This window comes from Montipora foliosa, chromosome 5 (genome assembly GCF_036669935.1).
Source record: "Montipora foliosa isolate CH-2021 chromosome 5, ASM3666993v2, whole genome shotgun sequence".
NCBI lineage: Eukaryota > Metazoa > Cnidaria > Anthozoa > Scleractinia > Acroporidae > Montipora > Montipora foliosa.
This window is the reverse complement of record NC_090873.1, coordinates 23,543,687-23,559,544: the sequence shown is the minus strand read 5'-3', so window position 1 is coordinate 23,559,544 and position 15,858 is coordinate 23,543,687. Positions and strand designations below refer to the sequence as shown.

The 15,858-nt window shown below is 38.6% G+C and overlaps 1 protein-coding gene across 7 annotated transcripts; it reads left to right on the top strand.

The window, feature by feature from the left end:
• Positions 1-1,684: 1,684 nt before the first annotated feature.
• LOC138003774 (uncharacterized) lies at positions 1,685-13,998 on the top strand. Of its 7 annotated transcripts, XM_068850007.1 has the most exons (8): positions 1,693-2,399; positions 4,000-4,166; positions 4,715-4,812; positions 6,069-6,149; positions 8,022-8,143; positions 11,215-11,275; positions 12,832-13,123; positions 13,316-13,998. In XM_068850007.1, the coding sequence occupies exons 7-8, from the start codon at positions 12,971-12,973 to the stop codon at positions 13,763-13,765; spliced, it is 603 nt and encodes a 200-aa protein (XP_068706108.1). In that variant the 5' UTR covers positions 1,693-2,399; positions 4,000-4,166; positions 4,715-4,812; positions 6,069-6,149; positions 8,022-8,143; positions 11,215-11,275; positions 12,832-12,970; the 3' UTR covers positions 13,766-13,998. The 7 variants fall into 7 exon arrangements, 6 of the variants coding, with proteins under 6 accessions (XP_068706108.1, XP_068706107.1, XP_068706110.1 ...); XM_068850006.1 differs by lacking the exons at positions 8,022-8,143; positions 11,215-11,275 and having other exon boundaries at positions 4,715-5,248; XR_011123644.1 differs by lacking the exons at positions 11,215-11,275; positions 12,832-13,123; positions 13,316-13,998 and adding an exon at positions 8,997-11,206 and having other exon boundaries at positions 1,685-2,399; positions 4,715-6,149.
• The last annotated feature ends 1,860 nt before the right edge of the window (positions 13,999-15,858 follow it).

The following is a 15,858-nucleotide window of genomic DNA, read 5'->3' as shown; positions in this document are numbered from 1 at the left end:
TAAAAAGTCGCGTTCAGAAAAAAAATACAACAGGAACTTGTTTATTTGTCCAACATTCAGCAATCTTTCTATAACTTCTATCTTCGGTTTCTTGGGAGCATAGTAGTGTAGATTAAGAAAGTATCACAAAATCTGTTAGGGCCGGGCCAAACGTTGAACTTTACATTTGACGAACTAAATAGAACCATTTAAGTTCCTGATGACGTTCGACTGAATAAGTTCGACTAACTGTATTTGGATCTCCCCACACGTTCTACCTATCCTATTTCTGACGGATACAGCGTGTAAAGATAGAGTTTGGCCCGGGCCTAAGACATTAAACAACCCTTGTATGTCAAACTTCTACCACTAAACAGACTGGGGTTTTTCGCAATTTAGTTTTCTTTTTGTTTTTTAAAACAATGCGATGTTGTTTAGTCGGTAACAGCATAGCGCATGGAGACAGAAATGCATACATTTTTAGTTTGGACTGAAAACTCTTGAATCTGCCTGGTGTCATTGATAGCAATTATTAAAAAAATTTTTACTCGAGCAAGCCTGAAGAGTAATCCATGAGTCTAGAATATTAAATTATTGTGGTTGTAATCTCCCTTCAAGACTTGCGAGATAAATGGTAAAACGAGACTATTTACTTTAGCTCAAAATTTCTTGGTAATGTTTAAATAGTGAAATTACACTTGGCCTAATATTACCTAAGCGGTTGCAGCAGGAACAGTAACTTTTACTATAATCACGTAGGTGATTAATAAAAATTCTCTGCGATGATGTGTGGCCTCAAACCGTTTTGTAGAGGTTACCACAGTTAATAAAGGGGACTGGTTTTGAAGCTCGGCAAACATCAAAGGAGCAAACCAAGATGCCAAGATTTAGGTTGGAAAGTCCACGACCGTGCAAAATCTTTTGTTTTGCGTTCATACACTTTGCATGAATTACGCAACCAACTCGTTTCTAGTGGTTAGTTCCTCAGTACGGAGTAAACAACTATTGTGTTTTGTGCACACTCGAGGCCAAAAGAGAGACCAAAAGAATACAGTAAAGACATTTGTCGGGTTTCATACCCATTCCCCTCTAATGACTATGAGGTGACAGACGACGAAATCAATTTTTTTAACGAAAATACACAATTTTCAAATAATCACCTATGTAATAAACTAAAACAATAATTCACCTCAGGAGGTTTGCATATCGGTGATTTGTTAAATATTTGTTTGTCAAATAAACTTCAATCTATTGATGACGTAAACCAACAATTAATTTGAAGGTTAGAACAGCAACTCCACAAAAAAACCTCCAGCCTAGGAACGTGGAAAAGACTTTGAGGAAGGACACATAAAGTAAATTAAGAGAACTGATCCCCCATACATGGGCCTCTTTCAAGGATAGTCTTTTAAAATCTTATTTCAGCTACGCATCTATTTTTAGACAGGCACCTGATTGCCCAGTTGTAATGACGTAATGAAGTTTGTAAATATGCGCGGCATTGGGAACGCGAATTTAAAATAGCTTTGCAAAACTAAAATAGATTTTACGAAACTTGGTTAAGATTCAGGGATCCGTGCTCTTTATTACCGAAATATCAACTAAATACCAGCGTACCATGCGAGCCGTCTCTTCGATCTTCCTTGATAAGTCCGGAAGAGGAAGAAGACTTTGCCAGCCGCCTTGAAAGCAAATCTATCTGCGCATCAGTCGCGCGTGACCATCACCACAACACAAAACGAAAACGAACAGTCGGGATACTTCCCGACTTATCAATTGAAGGAAGAAGATCAAGGAGACTGCTCGCCGGAACTTTCTCCCGAAACGAGGCACGATGTGTTATTTCTTTGTACGAAGGAAAAAGGTCGGTTGTGAGCCGAAGTAGACAAATACAGAATAAGGCTAACTGTAGAGTGAATGGCACTCGAGAAATGACTATTTAAAGAGTCCATTGCAATAGTTTCGTGGTTAAGAGCCACCCCGCTTGATTTTTAGCCTGGTTTTATTTCACAGACCTTTACATTTTAAACGAAACAGAATATAAATTACTTTGCCAATTGGTACTAAAGCTTTGGGCATAGTCTCCCCTCAGGAAGATAAAGAAGCTGGTAGTGTCCTGGGGCCTAGTTCCTTTGAAAGTCCTGAACGTGTTGTCTGCGGAAATTGTTCTGCCGGCCATCATGTAGCCAGAAGTAAGTCCCGGAAGTTTCAAAAGCATACGAAAAGAAAGCTGCAGCTTGGCCCACTGAGGTACCACGGTGTTCGCCACTACACATAACCTGGTCATCGGGCCAATTGAGTTACAGCCTATCGTTAAATGTCACCTGTCAGGAAAAAAACGAGAACATAAATGGCAAAGATGAAAACGTGGATTGCTTCAAATGTGCTAAACTTCGATCCTGCAGTAGCCTTTTGGAAAGGTAAGGTCAGCTTACTTCTGCTGCAGAAATCGTAACAGAATTGTTCAAATGCGGGACTAGTGTGATCTGTTACTCTTAGAGGTCGCTCATTTATTTACCACATTTGGTTTGCTGAAGTGGAGTATTTTGTCATTGTCCATAGAGGTTGATGAAAACATTTCTGAGGAATTTAGTCGGTTTATCTATGTCTTTGTTTCCTTTTTTTTTTTTTTTTTTTTTTTTTTTTATGTTAACAAGACCCCTTCTTGTTGCTGGTAGTTTGTCTGATATATACTAAGGAAGTATGCACGTTAGTAGTTTCCAAAGGTGGTCTATTTGCTGTGCATTTGCTGGAAAATTTAGTGCTAATTGGCTCAGGAAAAAAATGACAAATACCTAAAGGAATGGACCAGCTTGGAATTGCTTTGGACCCCTTGAAACCCGAGAGCACATAATATAAACTAGTTTTTAGACAGGACAGGTACTTACAGTTCCACTGTTTCCACTGTTGTCATCATCACAGTCATCCCCCTGGCTTTCCCTTCGGATGCGTTTTGCTAGCAACCCCTGTAGGTCAATAGTTTATTGGACTCAGTTACAATAACTTGATATACAGCTGTACCCAACACAGTACACGTGAAATAGGAAAAAAGAAACAGAAAGTTTGTGACAACTTTTGCATAAACTGTGCGACCTGCTTTCTAAATCCATTAGTTTATTTGTATGTGCACAGTCGAAGAAGATCATCCTTGGAAACTTTACCTGAGCCCCTAAGGCCATGATCCTTTTCTGTCTCACCTGAATAGGTTAAAAAAATAGCAAAACTTCTATAATAATGGTATATGGTGCAAAGTTTACATTTGCATGCTCAAAATACACAAAAAAACTAGTACTTTTGCAGGGGCTATAATGGGGATGAGTGAAATAAATTTACATGTATATCAACATTGAGTCCATTAACGGTAGTTTACTTTCCAAACATCAATTTTGATCGATCCTCACAGCAGTTGTAATCCAAAAAATAACTTTATTGTCAGTTCTACATTCAGTGCTGAAGAAGGTGCAGCACTGGATTGTCTTGCCCTTATAACATTAGGGTCAAAATTGGTACGGATACAGTCATTTGAGGTTAAGTTTTATTGAGTTGCTGTTGGTTAGCATTAAGAGGGGCACAACAGGTGAACTATTCCTATCAAATACCTAATAAATCTAGTTATACTGGGCCTAAACCACCATTGCATTTTAGCTGTTGATAATTGTATAGTATGATCACCTGTTCAGTATCTTCCTCTGTTAAATTTCGATCGTTAGCATCCTCATCACTGTCAGTTGCATTCTATTCAGAAAAGATCGAAAAACAAAGATTAAATACTGAATTACTTCAAACGAATAAGTAAGAGTAAAGAACCACACGTGGGGCATGTTCAGGTTATCATTTTTTCTATGTAATGCTGCAACTAGATTGTATAATTGAATAAGATTGGCCAAAAGTGTAAATAAGAGTTACAATAGGGTGGCTGTATGTAGTAACGTCAGGCATTCCTCTTCTGGTTTGATTCTTCCTCTTAGTAATTGTCTCATATATTATAACGACTCCTTCATTCTAACTTCTTATCTCTAGATTCATGATAATTTTCAACAGTTGGAGGACCCATCTGTACAACACTTTCAGGTTAGAGATTGCCATTATTGTTAGAGGTCCAACACAGTGGATATTGGAGGTCCAACAAATTTAACCCATATCATACTCTGAACTCAGGAAGACACATTAAGGCTCAATAAGCGAAGGTAACTTGTATTGTGAACAAGACGGGAAAACAAATAATGGCACAAAAGTTAAAGATATGCACAGTTTTCTTCCGCTTGCTACATATGTTCTTGTAGTCCTCTTGAGTTTTTGTGCTCTTGAACTGAAAAGAATGTACATGTATCGTACACAGAGATACACAGAAATAACCTTAGGTGCTGTCATTTAATTTTAAATTTACTTTCATTGCTTCAAGGATTGGTTCACTACATTAAACTGGTCATGCTAATAACCATAACACAAGTTGGCTATAATTATGAATAAAGTGCACATGTGCAAGCAAGTCCGTAGAAGATATTTGCACTAACAATGACTTCTGCTTCAGGGTCTCGTTCATCTGTATTCCTCCTCATCTCCTTTCTCGTGTCTTCCATTTCCTAAAAGTGATAAGACATGTGAGTTAAGGACTTGTGTTTGTTTTGTCTAATCCTTGCATTTTCCAATAAGAAAATTTTTGATATTGAGGCACTGCCAAAATCAGCCCTATTCTTACAGATTGACGGTACTCTTCCTCTTGCATGTTTTTTAGGTTTCTCTGTTGCTGCAATAGCTCTCTGAAAGTTAAATATTAAAGGTTCCATTAGATACTAAAGTACCAGATGTTTAATTCATGGTAAAAAACAAAAGGTATACAAATCATATTTTATAGTGACTTTTAATTAGAATTTAAGACTGCATAAAGACTTTTGGATAATATTGTGCTAATAAAAGGATCACCACAGAGTTCTCGGTGACAGTACATGTAATATATAAACATTGTACTCTGTAATGAATTTAGATCATAAAGCCATTCTACGTGGCGTATCTATATCTTCGGTTTCCTTATCAATGATATTCTCCCGGTTATATAATCTTACCTTTGTGATTTCAAGATGCTTGATGCCTCAAGGGAATCGTCTATTGCAGCCATCACACTTCCTATAAAGTTTGCTTTGTTTCCTAGGATGTAAAAGTTACAGTGACTGTTGTGGCTCGAAAGGTCTGATGTTTTCCTAGTCAGAAAACTCTCAGACTTGTTTCATTGTTCTCTTTTTGAAATAACTTTGTGCCTCAGAGAGTACCGGTATGTGACATACACCACTAACGAAGTGTGCATTTTGTACATTGGCGCATTAGAATCGGTGATTTAAGACCTATGGGATCATAGGAAATGTAAGGTTAAGTAGAGTTTGGCATCAACAAAACTCATCAACTTATAATTTCTCATTTAATCGCACCTTCTATCACACCTCCAACCACCAATCTTAATGATGACATTGTAGGCTGTAACACCCTTACTTCCACGTTGGCATCGTCAGGTCTAACTTGCGTCTGCTTACCACATACTATAAAGTTAAATTTTAGAAGTAAGAGGTCAGTACTAGTGTTGCATAAAAATGTTTCTTTTATTGGTTAAGGTGTTAGGGTTTTAGGGTTAGGGGGATCACTAAGTTTTTGTTGAATACTTCCTTGGTAACTAATGTGTAGTAGTATAGTCTTAGAAAATGTTAATTTTAATTTTAATTTATTTTAAATGAGATCAATAAGTTCACACAGCATGTTTGTTAAATGTTAGTCTGTTTCATTTCAGACCAGGCAAGCAATTATTTTCATATAACAAATGTTATTTTTACCTTCCTGATCGAAATCTGACCCCATTAGAGAGAAATATATTTGGCAATTGCGCAACGCACTGACTGCATCTTTGGACATCATAAGAATCCTGTAAAGTAAATAATTGTCCATGCTGATTAATTTCGTCGTTGCCATTGTCATGAAACCCTTTTTCAACTATTGGCAGTAAACATGGCTTTTTTATTGTACATGCACAGTAGAAAAGGTGTTAATCATTGAGCAGTATGGAGAAAAACTAATGTGTATTTTGATCCCCATCCCAATTCCAGGTTTAACGAATAAACCAGTTGGACACATTTATCTCATAAGGAATAAAGAAACACACTCGTATCTTTCAACGAAAGATGTAGGTAAGTTTATACACTGTTTTACTCGATAATGCAATGTTCGAACCATGTTGTCCATACCTAAGGGCATCAATCGCACTGTTGGTCAGTCTGTATCTTATAATGCACACTGGGCAGAGATCCTGGTGGCTTTGAAGGCGCATCTATTTTGAAGAAAGCACCCACAAAAGCTAGTTTCATTGAATTGAAATAATTATTCATTGAAGCGTAGATTCCCAAACCACCCAAATAGAACGGAATAGGAAAGGAAAGGAACTCTGTTTAAATGTCTATGATCTTCTAGTGTTGGAGCACTTATTGGTGACACTGTAAATTGAAATTAATGAATCAATGCAAATCGAATCAAATCTTTTTTGGACAGGGGAAAACTGGATTGCCCAGGGGAAAACCTCTTGGTACAGAGTACAGAACCAACAAACTGACAACCCAAATGATGCTAAGTCTTGGAATCGAACCTGTGCCACATTTGTGGGAGGGGGAGTACTCTCACCACTGCACCATCCCTGCATCCCTAAAATTAATCAATGCAGGCATTTAAAGGATCTTCTATCCACTGTACCTAGTACATGGGCAAAACTGATACCAATCTTGAGTGAAATGGTGGTTTTACCTGCAATGGTGTGAGGCACAATGTTGGCAGGTGCTGCGGTATGTCATTGGCAGCCAAAAACATTTGCATAACTTTTGTGTCGTACGATGCACCACTTCCTCTGTCTGAAAAATCGAAATGACTTTTTGTTTAGTTATTGTCGGACTCAGTGTAATTTAATGGTCATTTTCGCTGGGAAGGTGAGCACTAATATATACACCTTACCTAGTTCAGCTCCAGTAAGGCAATCCTCTAACTCCTCCACTTCTCCCACTTAAAATAACAAATACATCAATGAACAAACAAAATTACTCGCCAATAAAAAACAAACTTGGGTTTTAATGATTTTTATGTTACCTATTAAATTCTGTTTGATGGCATGTACATTGCCAACCCTTACATGTAACAAAAAAGCAGTGAAAAGCATCCTTGCGTTACTGTAGTATGGTTTGAAGGGAGAAAGAATAAACTAGTACAGTCTAGCAGGTGCTGATGCAGTGTGAACGAATTGCTTTTGATTGATTTTTAAAAGTTGGACTCACCCACAGTGGCATTTGATGGTGTGGTCTCGTCTTGGGTAACCATGGATACTCTGTGTACTCTATCTGCTCAGGCATTAAAGGAAAACATTACCTAATTTTCACTTTCTTGATTAGCTAATTTACTTCACCTTGTCTCCTTGTTTGAATAGCAAACTTTTGATCTTTGACTCACTCAATGATGAATCATTCACTACTCTTTGTATGCAACATACATGTAATTATTGCTTACCATAGAATCGGTTAACAAATGTCTCAATTAAGCTGCTGGAATCTACAAGAAATACAAAATATGCATATGGCGTTACCCAGATAACCTGTCAGTTGCACATTATGCAGAATTGATGTTACTAATCTTTGTGGCATCTTCTTCTTTTTCAAGTGTTTTTTCAATATTATAGTGAGAAAATGTATGGCAAAGTAATAGTGACTGTCCCTTTTAAGCAAACGTACAAAATGGGATTACCCATATAAAGTGTATGTACCACTTTGGCGTTAAAAATTATGCTTCCAAGCTACAGCCAAGAAAAAATCATTTTCCTTCTTTTATATACCAGATCATCTGAGAATGTGATTGATTATATAAATGTGAACTAAATAAATAGAATTGCCACTCTTGAACTGAAGTCAAAGTTCAAAGTTGGGAGACGGCTGAAATCTATGCTTATCGCTCCAAAGCTAATTCAAGTCATGCTTATTTTACGTTAATTATTGTAGTCAAATTTAGAAGCATTTTAATTTATTTAGGTTTGAAGGAGATACGTACTTGGTGGTGGTTCCTGGGTTGAAGTTGCATGCTGTGGTGTTGAAGCCGACAGCGGGCGAAGAAGTTCATCATCGTCACTTATGTCAACTGTTTTGAGTAGAGGGTACGATATATTAGTTGTTTATGTAATGCATTTCACAAGACGTTTATTCATATCAACTGGAGTCACAGCACATATGGAGTTCTTCTTCTTTCATTAAAGTCCAGCCATCAAGATTGATGACATCAAGTCAATACCATAATATGAATCTTCAGTGAGATTATAAAACTGATATTTTTGGCATTATGTACCTGTCACTTGTTCCCTTGCAGTGTTTGATCTGTTTCTAGCTGTTGCTGTGAAATGAAATATCATCATCAACTTCACGTTGCCTAATAGTACAATTTCAATACCGTAAAATTCTGAAAATAAGCCCCTCCAAATATAAGCCCCCAAAGCGGTAGCGCAAAAAGGCCTCCGTTAAATCGCCCCTCCAAATATAAGCCCCCAGGAAGCTTGTACTTCTAAAATTGCCCTCAAATACAAAGTAAAACAAAGCAAAAACGGTAAATTTACCTCCAACTATAAGGCTAGCCCAATCGATTCAGAAACGCAAATTTCCCTCCGTAGGTAAGCCCCTCCAAAAATAAGCCCCTCCAAAAATGGCCCTTGCAAGCTATAAGCCTTGTGGCTTATTTTCGGAATTTTACAGTATTTTAAGTTTGATGCATCATCGCCAAATCCTTATCTTCATTATATTTCTTAGATTCCATTTAAGTGAATTCAAATATTATTGTTCTATTATTAAAAGCTTAGAGTTTTTCAGTATTTTTTGGCCTTCGAGTTTTCTCCAAGCTATTATCATAACTATGGTAAACAGATAAGAAGTTGATCAATAGTGAAATCAGCCTGAAGGCTCCTTTACTTTAAGGGAAATTCCACTTACTTTGATTTTCATTTTCTCTGTTTGTTTCAGCTACATCAAACACCTCTTCGTCACTAGATTGATTAGCTGTGAAAAATTTAGGAAAGTGGTAACCTTACCACTTAGCTTAAGCCTATACATGTTATTTCCTAATCATTCACTCACTGTAACACAGAATATTTAGGAAACGAGATGTTGCTGAAAATGAGAATGCTGTGATATGTCTTGTGTATACATAAATGTTGGAAAACAATATTTTTAAAATTGGCAATTTTACGAATGATTTATGGACTTATTAGCATTTTTAACCGTTGGCATCCCGCGTAGGGTAGATTGTGTTAAAGTGCTACTATGATGAAATTCGTGTCTTTTCTATCTAAGCCATTTAAATACATGAACATGTAGTCTGTGCGAGAAGAAGACTGTTACATTTACTATTTTCAAATATCTCCTAAGTTGTGTTCCAGAGATATTCAAGTTTTAAAAAATATGCAAATTAGCCAAGTGATGATGTCATAAACTCAACCGAATTATGATGGAAAAAGATATCCCAGCCAATCTGATTCAGAAATCCTTGATTCTTTGCAGTAAGATTCTATAAGATGTGCTCTACAACATGAGCATACCAGTTTTGTTACCATGGGAACATAATAGGTTCCAGAGCTCCCTGATATTAAAGGCTTTGCTGGCTACCTTTGGCATTCTATTACCAATGGTGCGTCGTCTGCATGATCTTGCAAGCCTATAATTACGTTAGGTTGAGTATGTTGCCTTGCTAAATGTTTTTCTAGCTCATGATCACCAAAAATATTGATTCAGGTTGAAGGGGCCTGGAAAAGAGTGAGTTGGCATGGGAAACCAATTCCTTTACAGCCGAAGGTGTGTTGCCTGTAAAACAATTCGCCTACCATGTTTCGGTGGTCTCTGCTGCAAATTGACCGAAATAGCTATATTTATATTGGGTTGAGTGTATGACATCATCAGTAATCTCATTTGCATATTTTACAGATTTTTCAAACTTTAAAATCACCGGAACCAATTCAGATATTTCCGAACGGTAAACGGCGTTTGCTTACTTTCCTGGAATTCTGTATATAAACCTAACAGTTCAAGGGACGAAAATTTTATAGTAACACTTTAGAGTCGTACGCATTTACCGGCACTTGGGTCCTCAGCGTGTTCTGCCAGAGAAGTACTCGCTGGATATTCACCTACGAAATTAGCAAGCAAAAGCATTCCTTTTAAAAGTGTAATACTTGTGCTAGAGGGGTTAATCCACTATGAAAATGAACACAATGTGATAAAACTGCCATGGAATTTGGGTCACATTTTGCATGAGAGACACGCTCTTTCCCGGAAAACTGGGAGTTCGGTGATGAATGGCACGGTGCGTGGGAAAAGCACGTGAGTGAGGAGATCGAAACTTTTCTTCCCGATTAAGGAAGAAGACAAATAACTTTCATATGGATTTTGATGCAAAAATATGTTGGCTAGATTCTAAAAAACGACCTCAGCTCGTAGAAGAGATTTTAAGGGGGGAGTGGGCTCTTACTTCGGATAGAGGTAGAAAACAAACGACAGCACAATTGCTCTACAAGTGGCTTTTTGGAATTTTTTTTTTGGCAAATGGTTCATGGTTATTCGTGCCATGGAATTTGGGTCGAAATAGCGAGTGGGCACACAAGGGGAATTTTTTCCTTCTCCGAGCTTCAACACCTTTCCTCCAAGTCAGTTCGTGCTTAGTTTTCGTGGTTTTAGAAAGTTAAACAAATGGAAGCAATCTCTAGAAAAACGTTTTCAACGTGAACTAGCAATTTTACATAGCATTTGCATTGACGTCGCGTCGTAGATTCAGTTATTCCTCGCATTTTAGTATGAACGCAGATAATTTTTAGCCCCTGATTGTATTAGCTGAGTAATAAAGTCTGATGCGCTTAACTGCGCCTAATGAATAATGAAAAATAATGTAATAACAAAAACATCCGCAAACCCGTCTCGTTTCGTCTGGATCCTCCTCCTTCTTCGAGAAGGCTGGATCTATCCCTGCTCGTAACGTCATTGCCAGTTATGGTAGCAGCTGAAAGCAATTCACAACCGTAAAAGACCTCGTTACACGTGATTTTTCAACGTATCTGCTGTTACGCGCGCTGGCCTTAAGTGAATATTGTAACAAGTTATGTCTTATGGTCTGTGTTTAAAGTTAACAATTTGTCTTACCGTGATCGATTCTCATGTAAACCTTTGCGCGATTTCTATATATATGTTTCAGCGTCTCGCCGCAAACTTCATTCCAAGATCCTGCGAGAGTAAGGATCGTCGATCCACTGACGGTACGATAAAATTTGAGACTGAAAAAAATCAAAGAAAGTAATATCCCTTCAATGTTTAGAAAGACGTAACTTGCTGATAATGATTTTCATTAGAGTGTTTACCTGGAAGCTTCCCCTCTGGTTATAAAAGGCTGGAAAGAGTGTAGTATCATGTCCTGAATTGCTTCTGTGGTGGCATTATTAGAAAATTCCAGCTCTTTCGTACGCCCACTACTTTCCAGCGTTCGTTGGATGTTTGAGCGAGGAACTCGCAAACTATCACAAAAGCGTAACAATGTAAAGCAACGCTTCAACAACCTAGACCTAGTTCTAACAGTTCCATCGGTGGATGGCATGATGATTAGTCTTACTGGTGAAAAATGCAACCCCGAGATTTACTGCTTCGCGAATGCAATTGTCCAAAGAGGTTTCAGTGAGTGGATGAAATCTGAGCGACTTGATTCGGCGGTAAAAAAAGACAGAGATGACCAGTGATAATGAGCAGACGGGCTTTGAAATGTTCTGCAAAATGTAAAAGAGCAAGCTGACGGCGGAGTTTTTGCGCTTTACCTGAGAGAGAAATGACGTTAATTTTTTTAGCGTATGGGTTAATGTATAGCTTGAGATGCTTTTCCTCTTGGCTAGTTGTTTGGTTCTAAATAAAAAATGAAAATGAATTTGTCAACGATGAACGATTCGCATACGCCTTGACGCCGCTGCAAAAGAATTCTCCACAGGAAACCTCATCAAAAATCAGGCGGAAGATTGTCACTTTGAGAGATTTCCCTTGACTAATTAGGTATACAATCCAGTGTATTTCTCATACAATGCTATGAATTTTATGTCCATAGAGGTTTTTCATGATGCTAATGTGTACTTTATAGGTTACGATGAAGATAAAAGTTTTTGCATAAAAAAAAAAAAAAAAAAAACCGGAATCAAGATATGCGGGTGCTGGCTGTACAAGAGTAATGAGGTAGTTTCGTTGAGCTAAAATGATATCAATACATCAAGCAGTAGCATCTACTCTTTAGATAAAATGCGCTGATCCTGAAAATGGGTGAAAAAATAGGGTTAAAAGCTCGCGACAAAAAAAATTATGTCATCAAATCCTTTCATCTCATGCCGAAAACAACTCATGAGTGATTTGATCCGGAAGATGCTTTGTTCTACAGCATCGCGACAATGAACCTCGTCGAAGTTACAACCCTTTCAAATGGTCCTATCTTAGAATTGATTCGATGGCTTCAAGCCCAAAATTTAATAGCGAGTCCTCTGAGATGTATGCCATGTAACCGAGCGATGGAGGTAGCCCAAAGATATCCGAATCACGTCGATGGATATTTATGGTGAGCTAACTCTCATTGTGATACGCCCTCAGTTCGAATAATATGCAAATTGAACGTTTCCTCCTTTGGAATGTCGGGGATATAAACTAAAGATTGTGAAACATTGTTGTCGCCGTTCCATCCTCAATTTCGTAATTAATGGCTGTTCGGTTTGTTGGTTTTTTGCTTGAGAAACTACGTGTAATACATGTAACACTTGTGATTTGGTTTTTACATTTACTTTTGAAGGAGGTGTCCAAGGTGTCGCCGCAAAAAGTCCCTAAGAGAAGGGAGTTTATTCGCAGAATTCCCAAGAATCCCATTAGGAAAACTCCTTGTTCTAATATATCTTTGGAGTCTACGGGAGCTACGAACTACCGCTTCTCAAATGATTGGACTGACAAGGAACACGGTTGGTAAAGTATACGCTGTCCTAAGACATTTCTGTAAAAGAGATCTCGAGGACAGACCCATAATCCCATTCGGTGGCAATGTGTACGTTGTGAAGTGCGACGAAAGCCAATTTAAGCACAAATCCAAGGTGAGCCAGAAAAACGAGATCGGACTTTAAATGCAAATCATGCAACTTTACTATATAACAATGTGGTAATAATCATGTAATTTATGATTACAACGGGTATCAAGAACATTGAAATCAAGTTGTCCTATCGTTCAAAGTTTGTTGATTCGTTTACTAAAGGCTCTTTGCTTGGATTTGTTATTTCATGTACAGTACCAGCGAGGACGCAGGGCGAGAAATGACGCTTGGGTATTTGGAGTACTGTCCACTGAACACAGCCCTTGCCGAGGTTACTTCAAAGTCGTGAGGCGAAGAGACAGGGCAACACTTTGCCAAATTCTACGAAACGTCCTCTTACCTGGGTCACAAGTTCACACAGACGACTGGGCGGCGTATAGGAACTTAGATCTGCATGTCCCCAACGTTACGGTGCACAGGACAGTCGTGCATCAGCATAATTTTGTGGACCCTTTAACGGGAATCCACACTCAAGAGTCGGAAGCAGCGTGGTCACGCCTGAAGTACTATGTCAAGAGGGAAAGAGGTATACGTTCCGAGGATTTACAAGATTTCCTTGAAGAACAGATGTGGCGAGACTGGAAAGGGTTAAACACGGTCTTCGAGAACGTAATTGCTGTCCTGTCTCATTATTATCCCTTGTAGACGCAAATCTCAACCATATGGAACACAATAACACAATTTGTAATGTTTTTAGCACTGCGAGATGAGTCTGATAAAGGATTTACATGTTCAGATTGTCAGTTCTTTTGTTTTGAGATTTCCTTATCATTACACTAAAGGCACGCAGTAGCTGTCGATGAAACTGTAACGTGTAATCGGCCAGCAGGAAACAAAATTTAAACAAGCTATCAGTACCGCTCCCAATAAAGGGTATAAACAGCTTACTAACCGAGTTCGAGGGCCATATTTATAACTTACAGCCGCGTTTTCTCAATTTCAATTTCTCGCACTCGGGACATGTTGACTGCATGGAAGAAAACAGATATATTCCTGTCCTGTCCGGCCCGACCTAAACTCAGTCAATAAGCATTTTATCACATGATTCTTCAGACTATTCATGAAAGAATTAAAGTCAAGATGGCAAAGACGGCTACCCGGTACGCGGTATGCGGAAAGAATTAAAGTCAAGATCGCAAAGTATCTTAAGTAGCCGGCTACGCGGTACGCGCTATGCGAAAAGAATTAAAGTCAAGATGGCAAAGTATCTTAAGTAGCTGGCTACGGGATACGCAGTACACGGAAAGAATTAAAGTCAAGATCGCAAAGTATCTTAAGTAGCCGGCTACGCGGTACGAGGTACGCAGAAAGAATTAAAGTCAAGATGGCAAAGTATCTTAAGGCTACGCGGTACGTGGAAAATTTAAATTCCAGTGTACCCTAACCCTAAATCTAAACCCAAACCCAAACCGAACCGTAAAATAAAAGCTAAAATTTTAAACGAGTGCTTAGGCTTAATCAGTAAATGAGTGCTATATTCGAACCGTAAAATAAAAGCTAAAATTTTAAACGAGTGCTTAGGCCTAATCACTGAAACGAGTGCTTAGGCTTAGACTTAATCAGTAAACGAGTCCTATATTCAGCACAAGATATCTGTTGTCAGGTTTTCACGTTGTTATACTGGTGACGCGCGCTCTTCCAAGTCCACAGTTCCAGTCTCTCGTCTGTCGAAATACTTTGAGAACGAGGAATATCACGGCGTACTGCGTACCGCGTAGCCAGCACATATAACATTGCCGCACCATTTTGAAATTTAGTTCATTTGAAATTTAGTCCAAGTGGCGGGGTATTCTACAGTATTGTGCATTCCTATTTCTGGGTGCCGCGTACCGCGTAGCCGGCTACGTGGAATATAGTTCTAGTGGCGGGGTGTTCTGCAGTTAAGCCTTCAGGGCTGAAAGTTCGAGTGGCGGGGTATTCTGCAGTTAAACCTTCAGTAGTGTAGCAGCTCTCTTAACCTGCTGTTGTTTGGTATTGGGAGCAGTTTCTATTGTTTTTGAGCCTAAGCCATTGTTTCAATTATATTGGCTGGGGTAGCGAGCCAATGACATACGTTGCGCGAGTTGCTACATCACCCGAAATTTTACTTTTTATAGCTCTGACGTCATCGACCGTCCGTACGTACGCCCACCCCTCCATGCATGCCAAAGTGACCAGTATCACGTTAGTTTACAGCATAAATCTTTGATATTGAACATTCAAGTTATGGTAAATTGACAGCTATCAAAACAAAGTATCCGCTGACCAGTATCACGTGACCATATTACGGGCTCAAGTTCAGAGCTGATCGATAGAGTGTAGTTTTCTGGTTTTCGATTGGATCGCAGGCTCAACCCAACAGTTCGGAAAATATTTCCTTTTTGCGTTTTTCGCTGGCTTTAATCCTATTTGACATAACATCGTCATAGCTGTGGTCCACACTGGTGGCTACGCAGTTATTCAAGTCTTCGGTGTGATATAAACTTAAAGCTGGGTGTTTATTTTTCATTTATTTGGAGCTGCTTTTACCTTTGTTTTGCAATTTTTGGCATATCTTTAGAAGCTCTGACGGGTTGCATGATGCCTAGAGAACCTATGACTAGAACAGAAACGAAAGAAGAGAGAAAGAGAACGAGAACGACAAAACATTACCGGTATTAGCGCAAACTTGGTGAAAAAAGCTACTCCACAAATTCTTTTCTTGGGCACTAAGCCATCTGTTATTTTTAAGAATGCATTGTTCCACACCGGGTTGGTGT